The sequence below is a fragment of the Neophocaena asiaeorientalis genome, unplaced genomic scaffold, assembly GCF_003031525.2.
Source record: "Neophocaena asiaeorientalis asiaeorientalis breed wild unplaced genomic scaffold, Neophocaena_asiaeorientalis_V1.1 scaffold18, whole genome shotgun sequence".
In the NCBI taxonomy this organism is placed as follows: domain Eukaryota; kingdom Metazoa; phylum Chordata; class Mammalia; order Artiodactyla; family Phocoenidae; genus Neophocaena; species Neophocaena asiaeorientalis.
This window is the reverse complement of record NW_020172444.1, coordinates 593,507-608,646: the sequence shown is the minus strand read 5'-3', so window position 1 is coordinate 608,646 and position 15,140 is coordinate 593,507. Positions and strand designations below refer to the sequence as shown.

Genomic DNA, 15,140 nt, shown 5'->3' with positions numbered 1-15,140 from the left:
TTCTTAAAAGGTTCAGAAATTAATTTTACTATCTTAAATGGGAAATAAAGGAGTGGGGTGAAGGAAGTAGGAAACTAATAGGACTTTAGAATCTGAGAAGAAGCGATTAGGTTCAGTGAATGAAGGTTTTAGATGTGAAAAGCATACACCGAGGAACCCAGTCATATACGTTCATGAATATTATAATGAATAAATCATTTTTAACTGCTAAGTTACTTTAAAAAGAATAAATAACCAACACAAGACATAGACTAACATTAAATACTTGACTTTGTACTCTAAGAGTAATCAATTTTTAAAAACTAGTAAAAGTTTTTAGAAGGTAAACATATAATTTGATCTTGTAACTGTAGATAGATGAGAGTATATAATCAAAGTAAAGAAGCACAAAGGGCAAGATACATTAAGAACAACAACAAAAAGAACAAATTCAGAAGAGACATATTCAAATAAAGAATTTAATCATTTTCACAACTATATCACTTCTTGAAAAAATCTTTTTTAAGAATCTCATAGCAAGAATAATAAAGTATATGTCAGAGATTTAGAGGAATAAATATTTGGACTTACGATTAAGCTGCATGTTTGTCATGAGTGTTAGACTATGAAGAACAAGGCACCATGTCCGGAGCAAAGTATTGGGATACCACGCTAACACCGTGAGAAAGCTAGTTATTGATGCTACGTGGAAAAGAGAAAGGGGAAATTTTAACTCAGAAAAAGCAAATGTTTACTGAGAATTAAAACAAAAAGAATAAATTTTAAAACATGACATTATTTTTTTAAATCAATTCACTACCTCGTGTCCTCAAAACATATAAATAAAAGTTCCCCATTAAACATAACTAAAGCATTAGAGAGTCAATAACATTTTATATCTAAGGTTAAAGCTCATCCCATGACAAATAAAATAAGATGTCATCACTATACATTTGTTGTCCTTTCCAAACTACAGGCATTTCTACTGTAACACAATTTGTGTTTTACTAAAAATCCTCACATTCTGCAAAGCCAAAAACTGAAAATAATAGGGCATATTGGAAAGACAGGGATGCGGCTGACCGTTCAAAACCAATGTAACTTTACAAAAAAAGCACAAACTAAAACAATAACTAAGTCACCTGCAAGGCCTAAATAAGAAGCACATGTGGCAGGTGGAGAAGCCAAAAAAGTTATTAAAAATAAACAAACATAATACAGTGCCCAGTTTTTGCCCTTAAAACACTGTGTAGAATGGCTGATTCCAGATCTCAGGCAGGAAATATAGTTTGGAACACCTATGCTATTAAAATCTAACAAAGATACAGTTGTGTATTTCACAAAAAAAAGCAAAACCAAAAGAATCTAATGAAGCACCATCTTACTGACCACAAATAGCGTGATTTCAGCATCAATAAACATAATGATTGTAACAGAAACGTAAGAAATATTTTAAAATCACGAACTTATACAGATATTTACTAAGGAAACTAAGTGGTCATGATTATAGACTACTTGTGAACCAATTAATTTTTAAATTTAATTTTAAAATACAGAAAATTTCCAGCATTTTTCCTGGCTCTATATAAAAACTGTATCTCCAAAGGGTGACATGATAGCACATGAAAGGAAGTTTCTCTTTATGTAAGTATTTCAGTTAATAAAAAAGGAATAACAAAATTAGACTATCTTCATTTCAAAACTTCCTGTGAACTGCTACTAATTCTAGGCATTAATCATTAGTGTCTATTAACAACATAAAAAAAAGACAACCTATGAAACTGCCTTAAAAAAAAAAAACCTCTGGGCTACCCTGGTGGCAATCGTACCAAAAAAAAAAAAAAAAAAAAAAACTCAAATCAGATTAAGCTCCATGTCTAATTACCAATTTATAGAAAGTAGAGAGGACATCATAGAGATACAATCACTAAAAATTGGGACCTAGGGAATCTTGAAAGACAAACAAACTTTGTAAGGGGATTTAAAAAAAAAAAAGACAGATTAGAGGAATTAAGAAACATAATTAAAATGGGTAGACTCCATATGAAACCTATTTCAAATATACAAAAAAAATTCTGTAATAGTTTAGACAATTGGAAATTTGAATACTCACAAAATACCTGATGATGGTAAGAAATAATTACTTTTTTTACCCTTCTATTCACTCTTGTTCATGCTTAATGTTTCTCACAATAAAAAAGTTTTAAAAACTGATGGGAGTAAAATTTATAATAATAATCATTAATACAGTGAAACAGAAGGAAACCTAATAATTAAAGTAGGGCCAGCTCTTGCTGAGAGAATGCAGATGTTAAGTAGGACCGTAAGCCAGTGTGGCTGTCACTGAGGCTGACAGGCCATGTGAAGGCCATGCATGATGCACATCTCTAGAGAGAAAGCATCAGGAATAAATGATTTTTACTGTTCTTTAAATAGATTCCTATAGCCCAAGCTGAAAGCTAGTTCTATTCCTGTTGAAGGATATTATTCAAGTCCCACTATTCCCACATTCCTGCATTTGCCGAGAAAAAAAATGAAAGAACACAATTTCTACAAAAAATTGACATCCTTCTCCAATTTACCAATTCCCTAGAGGTATTTCACATTTTTCAAAAAGACCAGTTGCAAAAGAACAGCCTATGAACAAGACAATACTTTAAGGAACTACAATGTAAAGATAAACAGAACATTGTAGATTTTATGTCTGTGTTATACACAGACATAATACAGACCACAGAATAAGTTTTCTGTTCTCTTTCCTGCAAATTATTAAGTCAGTATTTTAAATATGTTTTTTTCACTACAACATTACAACCCTAATGACAAAGATTAGGTGTTAACCTAATCAATACCTTTTTAGATTGTTTATGCTACATTAATAACTTTCCTTCTAATAAATCTTACCTTGATTTAATGAAATGACAGGTATTCGATTAGCATTATATAAAAAAATGTCTGCTCCATTTTCTTTGTTTCCAGACGAACTAGAATTCAGACTCAATGTGAGCCACAACTGGAGAAGCGATTCCAACTGAAAAAGAATGTAAATTGACAGAAAGAAAATGTACCTATTAGGAAATACCATTTAAACAAAAATCTCATGTATGAATCCTTATGATTATGAGTAAATAATTTTTCTATTAAATACTTCTTCTGGGGACTTCCCTGGTGGTCCAGTGGTGAAGAACCCACCTTACAATGCAGGGGACACGTGTTCGATCCCTGGTCAGGGAACTAAGATCCCACATGCCATGGGGCAACTAAGCCCACGCGCCACAACTACTGAGCTTGCGTGCCTCAACTAGAGAGCCTGCATGCTGCAAACTACAGAGCCCACATGTTCTGGAACCCGCTCGTCACAACTACAGAGCCCATGCACCCTGGAGCCTGCGTGTCACAACTAGAGAGAGAAAACCCTTACGCCACAACTAGAGAGAAGCCCGTGCGCTGCAATGAAGAGCCCGCATGCCACAACAAAAGACCCTGCATGCCTCAGCTAAGATCCTGCGTGCCACAACTAAGACCCAACACAGCCAAAAATAAATTAAATAAATAAATAATAAAAATAAATGTTAAAAAAAATACTTCTGGTTACTTTCAATTCAGTTCACAAGCAAACACATCTTAAAATTCTAGATCAAATGAAATTTAACTGAATTAAAATTTATAATTTACCTAATATAAATGTTTTACTAAATTAAAAGATGTGATTCAAGTCTTTAAATGCAGCTGTGTGTATAATATGTAGTTGGAACAAAAGCAGTAAAGCTTAAAATCATAAAAGTTATAAATAACCTATCACTGAGGAGCTGGGTTAATCAAAGTATCTCCAACATTTTTTCATCTGAGTATGACAAAGAAATCATCCCTGTTTGGTTGAGACTGATCTGCCTGTTTATTTTCATCTTTTCTAGGCTGGCAATAATGTCTAAAAATACACAATTTCTCCTGAAGTCATACCTGAACGTGATGGACTTGAAGCATGGAAAAAAGTTTGTTGAAACAAACATTTAACATTGGGACAGATGATAACTGTATAATGAGCTGGCTGGATTGGTTCGCCGCTTGTAAACCCCCTAGAAGCGAATCATCTGTTCCAGTGGGAGACTGTGATACTGAAAATTAAACACAGTTATGATTTTATACACAAAGTATCAGGAGAAATGTTAACTAGTTATTAATATGTACAGGTAAGTCAAGGTATATTTTTTTAAAAATTAAAATTGCATTCTTTAAAATGGTTCAGCATTGTATTATTTGAAAACCTGTTTTTACAACATTACTTGAAAGTTCAAAAGATAATCACCACAAAGAGAAGCTCCCAAATTCACAGGACTTGTCCACAAAGGGAGAAGAACCTTACTCTCTATAAATTTTTATTTTCAATTTTTTCCTAATTAATAAGAGGGAGGAGAAAAGGGAAAGAAAAAAGAACCCTATTTCTTGAGAAGGTAGTTTTAGAATAACCTAGACTCTAATCCATTGATTCTCAACCTTGATAGCACATTAAAATTGCCTGGGAAGTGTTCAAAAATTCTGATGCCAGGATACACACACCAAACTAACTGAGTATATATTCATGGGGAACAGAGAAATAAAGGGATGTTAAGAGAGTTTTTCATATATTTAGAAAGTTTTATATTAAAAGGAGAACACAGTTCTGCACAGGAAAATAATCAAAAGATAGAATATATCAAGAAACAGAACACTAGACGAATCTTCTCTTTTTCTCCTTTTTTATATACTTCCTAAGGCGAGAAATACAGAATGCAAACCAAAAGAATTCAATTTAACATAGGAAGATCTAAAAATCCAAATTTCTCTATTGAAATGGGTTGGGAACTTTACTTCATAGGAGGAGGACATGATGTGCTTCCTAGGTTCTAACTAGTATCTCTACACCTTTACTCACCACCATTACCCACCATGTTTTTATTTTTCTTGGCCTAAGAAAAATAAAAATATCACCATCACCTCAGCACAGCTCCCATCTTAAGATAGACAGGCTGCTATCTAACTATACTCACCTGACAGAAGGGGATCTACCCAAGCCTAGAACAACATCAACAGTCAGCAAACCATTTCCTAACAGCCAAATCTGACAGGCCACCAGATTCTGTAACACCGGTTTCTTTAATAGCCGTGCCTATTCATTTAGGTATATATTGTCTACAGCTGCTTTCCTGCTACAAAGTCAGAGTAGACCTGCAACACACCCTGTATAGCCCCCAGAAAGCCTAAAATATTTACTATCCAGTCATTTACTATAAAAAGTTTTTCTTCTTTTGCTGTAAATAATTAGGTAGTAAATCCTCTCAATTCTGTAGTTCAATCAGGCCCATTTAGCTATCTTCATTATCTAAGTCTTCCATCTTGGTCTTAAAGGAAGATAAAGATGTTACTATTAAGAAACCCACTTTATCATAAATTTGGATATAATGCAACGAACTCCCAGGCAGCTAGCTATGCAGGCTCCCCCAGGAATTTCATTAACCGCACACCACCACCATAACAAAAACATGACTCGGGTTTTTGGACTGAACTTATGAACACTACATGGAGGTAATTTGTTCCCCCTCTGCTCTCCTGATTCATTAATCCTTTGTCTTATTTCTCAACTTCCTACGAACTTAGCAAGGGAGAATTTAAAAATCTATCCTTACTGAGTGCACCTGAAAATAATCAGGAGATAAACTGTTCATGGTAATTCTCTAAGAATGGTGACTTTTACTCACAGGTAGGAGATGTATTTGTTAATGCCTGTAAAATGGAATCTGCTTCTAGGGTTGACATCATTTTCAACATAAGTTCTGCTTGTTGTTCAAGTCCAACTTCTAGACGAGCATCTAGGGCTACAGAAAGCAATTAAAAGAAAAAACAAAACCTATTTGATAATTATTATTCACGTCCTACTTCCTACAATAAAATGTTGACATCTGAACCCAAAACAGGGTGAGGAGTGTATCTTCACATCAGAACAACCTGGCATGGGGTATCAGAGTTACAGCAGGTAACAACATCTGTGCAAAGGAGGCTAGAGATGGGAGAGTAGATATATAAAGAGAGGTAGATCAAGTAAGTGAAGTAATGATAATGGAAGCAAATAAATTAAGAATAATGAGAATCAGGTACCTCACTATCAGAGAAAAGAGAAATATGGAAAAGGAAAAAACTAATATGAAGCTTATGGAGTAGATTACTGTTAGATTAACTGATATATCAATGTGGACTCATGGCATTCTAGATGGATAGACAGACAAATATAGAAATAAATATAAACACAAATGTGTGTACACACTCCCTAGATTTTTCCATCAAGAGAGAGTGTGGAACAGCCAAAAATTAACAGCAAGTCTATCTAGCACTCAAATCTTGAATTCTTAATCACACTTCTCCACTAAAAGGTTTTGAAATACCATTTTCCTTCACGAAGTAGCTAATTCCCAGTCTGGGGAAGGGAAAGTAAATGATGAGCCTGGGGCATTTTGTTATGCCAGAAAACAAGGAAGTGTTCAAAGAAATATGAGGACATTTCAAAAAGACAGAGACCAGATTAAAGGAGATACCATGGTCAAATCAGGGACATTTCGAACATCAAAATAAATAATGACAACACTGCGAATGTACTTAACGCCACAGAATTGTACACTTAAAAATGGCTAAAATGGGGCTTCCCTGGTGGTGCAGTAGTTGAGGGTCCACCTGCCAATGCAGGGGACACGGGTTCGTGCCCCGGTCCAGGAGGATCCCACATGCCGCGCAGCGGCTGGGCCCATGAGCCACAGGCGCTGAGCCTGCGCATCCGGAGCCTGTGCTCCGCAACAGGAGAGGCCACAACAGTGAGAGGCCCGCGTACCGCAAAAAAAAAAAAAAAAAAAAAAAAAAAAAAAGGCTAAAATGGAAAATTTTATGATCTCTTGAATTTACCTCAATAAAAACATGAAAATAATGATAACAAATTATAACCTACTGAATAAAATAGGAAACCACTGGTCTATTCGAAACTAAGTGACTAAAATAATAACTTTTTAAAAAAAGAATAGATTCCAAGTATTATTCTGCCACTCCAACCCATCCAAATTTTCTTACAAAAGGGAAAAGAATAACTTTTCACTGGAAAATATTGGTAGACATCTCCTTTATCAAGTAAACTTAAAACCACCAGCAGTGGTCCAAATTAAAATCATGAGCCACCTAATAGGATGCAGTAAGAAAACTTGAGCAGTACACTTTCTTGATATTTATGCCAAAAACACATGACCACAATCTAATTGTGAGGAAATAGCATACAAACCCAAATTGAGGGACATTCTACTGAATAACTGGCCTATAATCATCAAAAGCACCAAGGTCATGAAAGTTACCTCTGACAAAGTGTGGCAGACTGAATAAGACTAAAGAGATATGATAATTACGGTTGATGCTTGAACAACACAGTTTGAGCCACATGAGTCCACTTATACATGGACTTTTTTCAACAAATATGTACGCACCATCCATAGTTGGTTGAATGCATGGATGCAAAACCTTGGAGACGGAGGGCCAACTGTAAAGTTACACACAGACTTCCAACTGTGTGGGAGTGGGCCCCCCACCCCCACCAATTTTGTACTGGATCATTTTGCATAAAGGGCATAATTTAGACATAACTGCTGAAACCTGAATGGGGTCTTAAAGTTACTAATGTTAATTTCCTGATTTTGATGGAATGTGCTTCCTGATGTGTTTATGTAGAAGAAATTTTCTGCTTTGTAAAAAAAACAAAATAAAACAAAAAAATATCAGATTACCAACTTACTCCCAAATGGGTCAGGATAACAAATGTTCTCTGTATTAACTTGCAACTTTTCAGTAAATGTATGATTGTTTCAAAATTTAAGAAAAGATTTTATTTTTAAAAAAAGTTATATACTCTATGTGACTAGAAGAGTGCAAAAATAATAATCAACGTGATTTTTTTCTGTTTACAGATAAAATATAAATTTATTATTAACAATAAAAATAAAAGGAAGCACAATTAATTAAAACCACCAGCAAACCCACACAACTCACAAATATATTTTGCAAAGTGTTATTCTGAGAAACGAAAAATAGACCATAAATAGAAGCTCTTCTAAACTGACTGACACACAGCTCTGAATGACAGTCACTCTCACGGCACCCCTGCAATAATAAACCCTCTCAGCAAACACTCAGGATCAAATTCTCAGGAGACAAAGAATACATAAATTGAGGACTTGTTTTAAGAATAGCTTATGCCTTAAAATATGAACACACACTTACCCTGAGACACTGAAACACTAACTGTCTGTGATCCATTCTTCTCTGTATTTGCTGGTGGCTTTGCTACAGGAATTCCAAGACCTCCTATGTATGGGTTGTAATTGTAGGTGCCATAATCAGCACCCCAATAGTCATACCATGTACTGCTTATTGGCTTAAAAGAATAGGAAAAAACTGTGGTTTATTTTTGCCTCTTCACGAAGAGTGACATATTATTTACATTACCTAAAGTCAAACAGGGCTACAAAATAAACGTTCTCCTTACCCTTTAAATTTCTAAAACATTATCTTAATGATTAAAGGAATGGTTCATAATATTCTCTCCATTTTATCCCAAAATCTAAAAAAACCTTATTTGTTAGACTCTGAGAGGTAATTAGCATCTTTAATAAAATCTCTTACACACAAAATGAACCAAAATAAAGTATTAGGGAGGTATCTCCTTTAGAAAAAGTAGCAGCTAACAAAGAAGTAGATTCTGCAATGAACCCAACTTGGATAAGCTTAAATGCTGCTTGAAATGTCAAGAGTCCATAACCATACCTCCCATGCTTATTAGTGGTTCTTATTATCATATAAGATAATGTTAGTGGCTATATTAATAAAACGATGTAAGTCCTCCGTATACTATTCCACTAGTCCTATAAAAAATCTACTACAGTACCTAGAGGAATTTAATTTTGAGTAAGCTAAATAATGAGTTATATTAGGTGTATACTTTTGTCTTTTAAGTAATTAATAAACCAGAAATATAAGATGAAAGGTTTTAATTGCAAAGAATACTCTACTATATCGTACCTTAAAAACTTTGGCTGCAAGAGGATCCTTTTCCAAATCAATATCTAAAGGATCAATGTCAACTTCCATTAGATCCTGAAGTAGCTCAAGATCAATTTCTTTATCTTTTTCCAAAGAGGAAAGAGGAGGTGCACCTTCAAATAATTGAAAGTGATTTTTTTTGGTGGAGTACATAACATAAAATTTAACCAACATATTGCTTTTAATTACAGAAAAAGTTAATTTACTTATACATAATATATATTTCTACTGATACAAAAATCTCTAAATTTTTATACTTGACAATTAAGCGTAAGTATGCAAAAATATCACCCTATAACACGCCATTAAGAACACTAGTGCAATAATACGTGACTTCCTAGGAGAAAAGACCGTATGATTAATCCTTGTTGAATCAAGTTACATAAACTTTGTTGTTAAAAATAATCATTAACCATTTCTAGAATGAACAATGTTATTCATTTTATTGCCTCCAATATGTAATTCATTATATTACATCCAGTAGTTAAGGAAATAATACCAGGTATTAAAGTGAAAAGCAAAGATTTTAGTTTTAAGGCTGCTATTCACCTTATTTTTCTATCATGAATTGGAAATGATTTTGCTCTATGACTCCAAATTTTTAACTAGCCTTTTATGCCTTACAACTCTTATCTTCCTTCCCTTCCCACCCTCTATTATTCAACATATATTTGTAGAATGCCAAGAAAATACTAGCCTGTATTAGGGTCTGAGTATATAAAGATTAATAAAACAAATGTCCACCCTCCAACAAATTAACAGAGGTTCAGAGGTGAGGGTACACTACAGAAATTAAACCAACTACAACGTAATAGGTGCTATCAGAGACAATCTAGAATGTAGGCAGCACCGACGGCAGTCTCAAGCATTGCTGGTGGTAATGGAAAAAGCTTCTTGGAGGAGAGCATGCTTTATGGGAATCTTAGATAAGAAGTTCACCATGCAAACTAGAGAAGAAAGTCTACTCCAGATAAAGGGACTATCAGACAGAAAGGATAAAATCATGAGAGAATCTAAGATTAAGGAATGAAACAGATGAAATGACCACAGCATTGCAAAACACTCTTCAAAAGTAAGGAGTATACCACAAAGGATTGCACACACTAAGATACACATTATAGTTTTTGAAAAGGCAGAAAACAAAAAGAAAAAAGAAAAAGAGAACAAGAGCCTTGCTATCTTTACCACTGTGTATCTTTAACTGTTTTCTAGGTTGTAATTCTTTCAACATAGCCAAATAAGACCATATCAAGGTAACACAGACCCTGTGAAAGGATACCATTTTATTTTAATATGCATTCAGAGAATCAAAGCAAAATATACTTATCAGGAAAATAACTGATATGGTTACTAAGGTCAAAGACCTAATCTAAAACTTAATTTTATACTTCATTAATATTCTTAATTTTGAAACATGTTTCATTTTTTTAAAAAAGAGCTATGGATATTTTAAGTAAAAAATTTAAAGAATGTACCTGTGATATCATGTGTCAAAGGTTCATCTATAGTTTCCAGCAACTGAGCTGAAGACTGCTGCAGGGCATCATCAGAGTCACCAGCTGTTGCACCTACATCATCACTCACTGTTCCTTCCTCCATGGCTTCTGCAGCTATTGGAGCCAGCAACTCTCCTGCAGGTAAGAAGAGCATCCTAACTGCTTTAGTAATTAGTAAACAGACATCCAAAACACAGGTTTTCATCCAGTATTGAGAATAGCATGTGTACTCTACCAACCACAAAAGATTCTGAGGCAAATGAGTCCACACCTACCCAAGGAAATGCTAGGGCTCACTGCATTACCCTCAAATGCTAACTAATAGCAAACACAAAATGTGCGATATGAACAAGGAGTTATTATAATCACTTTACACACATTAACTCACTTATTCATCAAAATAACTTCATAAGAAAGATACTTTTATTATCCTTATTTTACAGATGAAAAAACTGAGGAGCAGGGAGTACCTTCCTCAAGTGCACATAAAGAATTAGGAAGCAGCCCACTGCTGGTATTAACAAGGAAGTTGACTAGCTCCAATACCCCTGTACTCTGTAACCTAACTCCTCCATAAAAACTTGCATTTATTACAAGTGTCAACATAATTAAACGCAAAAGTAATTCTAAATGGTTGCTACTGCCATACATGAAAGAGACATTTTATACTTTTGAGGAGCTCACAGTTTCCTTTAAAGATTAGTCAAGCAGCAACAAGCTAATTTTGACATACCTTATTAAAAATAAATCCTAACAAACCTGCTAAAATATCCTGTAGCATACAAGTTAAGGAATATTGAGCCCAAGCACCACCCCAAGATATATCTCCTCTATTGAAGTCAGTTCCAACCAAAAGTAATAGCAGTCTTTCCAGTTGGGGTTCATTCACAATCTCACACAGATGTATAGTTGGCCTCGTGGCATTCGCAATGCGTGCAAGAACCTGTAATACATTTTATAAAATCATACACTTAAATAGCAATTAGATATGTTTTCTCCAAAAATAAAGCATTGAAGTAACTGCTTTCAATGAGATATGCTTTTGATGTCAAAATAATTATTTGATGTAAATGCAAAAGAAATGTAACTTCATGGATCAAATATTAAAATCCAGGTAAAAACCTGAGTTGAATAGTTTAAAATAATTTCTATAAGCAATGAATATGCTACAGGAAAGCTTTCAGGGCACTAATACACCCTTCATTGCTATAATCTGACACTCGTTTGTAGATTTCCTATCCTGATAATAATAATTTCCTATCCTAATAGACAAAAGGTAGGCTGTAGATAGACATACTCACATTACTTACATTTCAAATCTACATTAATCTAGTTTTAACTAGGTTAAAAATATACATTAGGGGTTTCCCAGGTGGCGCAGTGGTTGGGGGTCCACCTGCCGATGCAGGGGACACAGGTTCATGCCCCGGTCCGGGAAGATCCCACATGCCGCGGAGCGGCTGGGCCTGTCAGCCATGGCCGCTGAGCCTGCGCGTCCAGAGCCTGTGCTCCGCAACCAGAGAGGCCACAACAGTGAGAGGCCCGCGTACCGCAAAAAATATATATATATACACATTAGGTCTCCTAAGAAATAAGTGCCAAAATATTTTTAAAACCTTTCAAGGCACATTAAAAAAAAAACTAAACTGCATAAAAGGAAAACCAGTGAAAGCACTTTTATTTCTCTTAAAAATCAATTAAAAACTGCATTTTTTCTTATTTCTTTTTCTTACTAAGTCTGTATAATTATAAATTATGCCTATTCGTTTACTTACCTTACAAACAAATAATAAGAGATCTGCATGGCATGTAAAATCCATGGAGAGGAGAAAAAGGACAAGTTTCTGGACTACTGAAATACAACGTTCATGGGCCAGGGTAAATGGAAGTGGTTCTATCTCTGGGCTTTCCTTTGTTGTTGTAACTTCTGTGTCTAAATTAGAGCGAGACCACTCTGCTGTCCGACGTAATCGAATTAAATCCTTAAAGTGCTGTACACAGAAATTTACAATATTTAAACCACTGTTTATTGAATGAAAATTCTTTCAGTAAAAGTTTATTTATGAAATGAAAATATTCACTCAGAAAACTTACAACTTCTAAAGAACAAAATTTTTAGGCAAACCATAAGCTTCAAAAAGTAAGATTATTAAAAACTATACTGACCAATATACCTCATGTCCTATTTTAAAATAAGGTATCAGATACATAACAGAATATCAGAAAGGTGAAATTCTATAGAAAGGCTACATCAGGTCAAATCTAACATTTTAAATAAATATTACCAAAACATCCTAAATATAATCATAAAAGGTGAATGGTAAAGAAACCTATATATACTAGGTACAGAGTATTAACTCACTTCAAACTCTGATGGAGTAACTGTAATTTCATATTTACAGAAACACAATATGTAAACTTGGTTGCTACATACAAATGTTATCCCCCAAATTTAAAAAAATATATCATTATTTTTAAAAATTTTACGTATAAAGGACACATTAGGAAAACCATATATTTCCTGAGTCCTTTTATCTTCAATTTACTGGAACACAATTCACTTTAGAAGAAATACACTAGAAAAATACTTTAAGCCCACATTAATCATATATTTACTTGAGTTAAAAGCTACCTTTCCCAAAAAAGGTACATAGAATAGATAAGGAGAATAACAAAGTTTCCTGATCATTACTAAAAATACTTAACTATTCAAGTAACTTAAAATACTAAAAGGGAGAGTGACTTTTCTAAGATAATTACATTAAAAAGTAAAGATCATACCTTTGAGGTCGCCTGCTTTAATTTGGCTTGCTCTACCAGAAGTTTATATGATGATCCTTTGTTGCTTTGTATTTTTTCTTTTTCCATCTGTTCCACCAAAGCCTTCTGTTTTGCTTTTAGTAAGTTAAGTTGCTTAAAAAAAAAAAAAAAAGTTAATCTTATAGTTAACAGTGTTAAAAACAACACAGTAAATTATTATACTCCTCAGAATCCATACATCAAACTAATGGAATAAGTAATTCTCTGAAAAATCTAGTTTAAACTGTGTTGCTGATTTTTTAAAAATCACTTCCAAATTCCAAATAAAAGATCTCCCCCTGTTGTAATTAAGAAGTAATCAATTTCTTACCCATGGGAGAAGGGAAATAACTGGAATACTTTTTTATGTAAGCCACTAATGAGACTGACTGATGGAGTATTTTTTAAACAGAGGAAAAGAATTATTTTTAAATACATGGGGAAAATTCTTTTATTGTACAATATTCTTAGCTTGGCTTTTATGGGAATCTTCAAAAGTAGAACATTTTTTGGTATGTCTATGTTTTTTATTAATTAAAAAGTTTATTGCAGTAACTGTAAATTCACATGCAGTTGTTAAAAAATAATGCAGAGATCTCTTGTACACTTTACCCAATTTGTTGGTTCAGGTATCCACCACTACAGTTAATACTGTACACCATCATCATCACAAGGTTTCCTCATGTTGTCCTCTTATGCTGCCTGCCCTCCTCCCTCCTATCCTATCTGTCCCACCCCTACCCCTGGCAACAACTAGTAGGTTGAAATGAACAAGTAGACCAACAAGGAGAAAAAAATTTCTGCTTAGAAAGACCTTGAAAATCTGCTGAATGACAAAACCACTTTGCCATATATCCATTACGCAGAACATTACTCTAAACAGAAAGTCACTAGAACATTATAGCCATAATTATAAATGCACAATTTAGTTAAGAACTTAATCTACCTTTTCAAGGAATATTTCCTAAATTTCTACTGTTTCTACATATTTTTGTTATCAGCAAGAAAAAGAACATTATATTATAAAGAAATATCCATTTGGCTGTTATCTCCATATATGAAGAAAAATATATCATAAATTAAAACCAGCATGCACGTGTATTAAATAATCAATACATGGTATGTGAATGTGAGAAGAACAAATCAGTATTTTCAGAAAATTGTTCCAAAAGTTCTACAATTAACATATATAACAACTGCAATCAAGAAAAAATATAATCTTTATTTTGAAACAACCATAATCTTAATCAACAATTTATATTGCTGTACAAAGACATTTTTTCCCTAACTATCTGAGAATAAGTTGGCAACCTGATGACCAATCACCCCTGAATAGTTTAATGTGTATTTCCTAGAAACAAGACCCTTCTCCTACAAACCGTAACACAACCACTAAAATCAAAGAAGTAACATCCATGCACTACTAACAACTAACTATTCCTCAGACCCCCCTTTTTTTTTTTTTTTTTGCGGTATGCGGGCCTCTCACTGTTGGGGCCTCTCCCGTTGCGGAGCACAGGCTCCAGATGCGCAGGCCCAGCGGCCATGGCTCACAGGCCCAGCCGCTCCGCGGCACGCGCGATCCTCCCGGACCGGGGCACGAACCCGCATCCCCTGCATCGGCAGGCGGACTCTCAACCACTGCGCCACCAGGGAAGCCCCAGACCCCACTTTTAAGTTTTGCTAACTGTCCCAAAAATGTCCTTTATAATAAAGCATAAAATAGTAAAATACTGCTAAGAAAAATCCACTGGATCATTCTCT

The 15,140-nt window shown here is 34.3% G+C and overlaps 1 protein-coding gene across 1 annotated transcript in view; it reads right to left on the bottom strand.

Annotated features, from left to right (window-relative positions):
* The window catches only part of BIRC6 (baculoviral IAP repeat containing 6), a 233,423-nt gene that overhangs the window by 114,620 nt on the left and 103,663 nt on the right, over positions 1-15,140 (bottom strand). Inside the window, 10 exon segments of the mRNA XM_024732052.1 lie at positions 571-681; positions 2,884-3,010; positions 3,940-4,094; positions 5,715-5,831; positions 8,263-8,416; positions 9,061-9,194; positions 10,557-10,712; positions 11,337-11,520; positions 12,353-12,568; positions 13,359-13,490. Coding sequence (XP_024587820.1) covers positions 571-681; positions 2,884-3,010; positions 3,940-4,094; positions 5,715-5,831; positions 8,263-8,416; positions 9,061-9,194; positions 10,557-10,712; positions 11,337-11,520; positions 12,353-12,568; positions 13,359-13,490 — 1,486 coding nt within the window.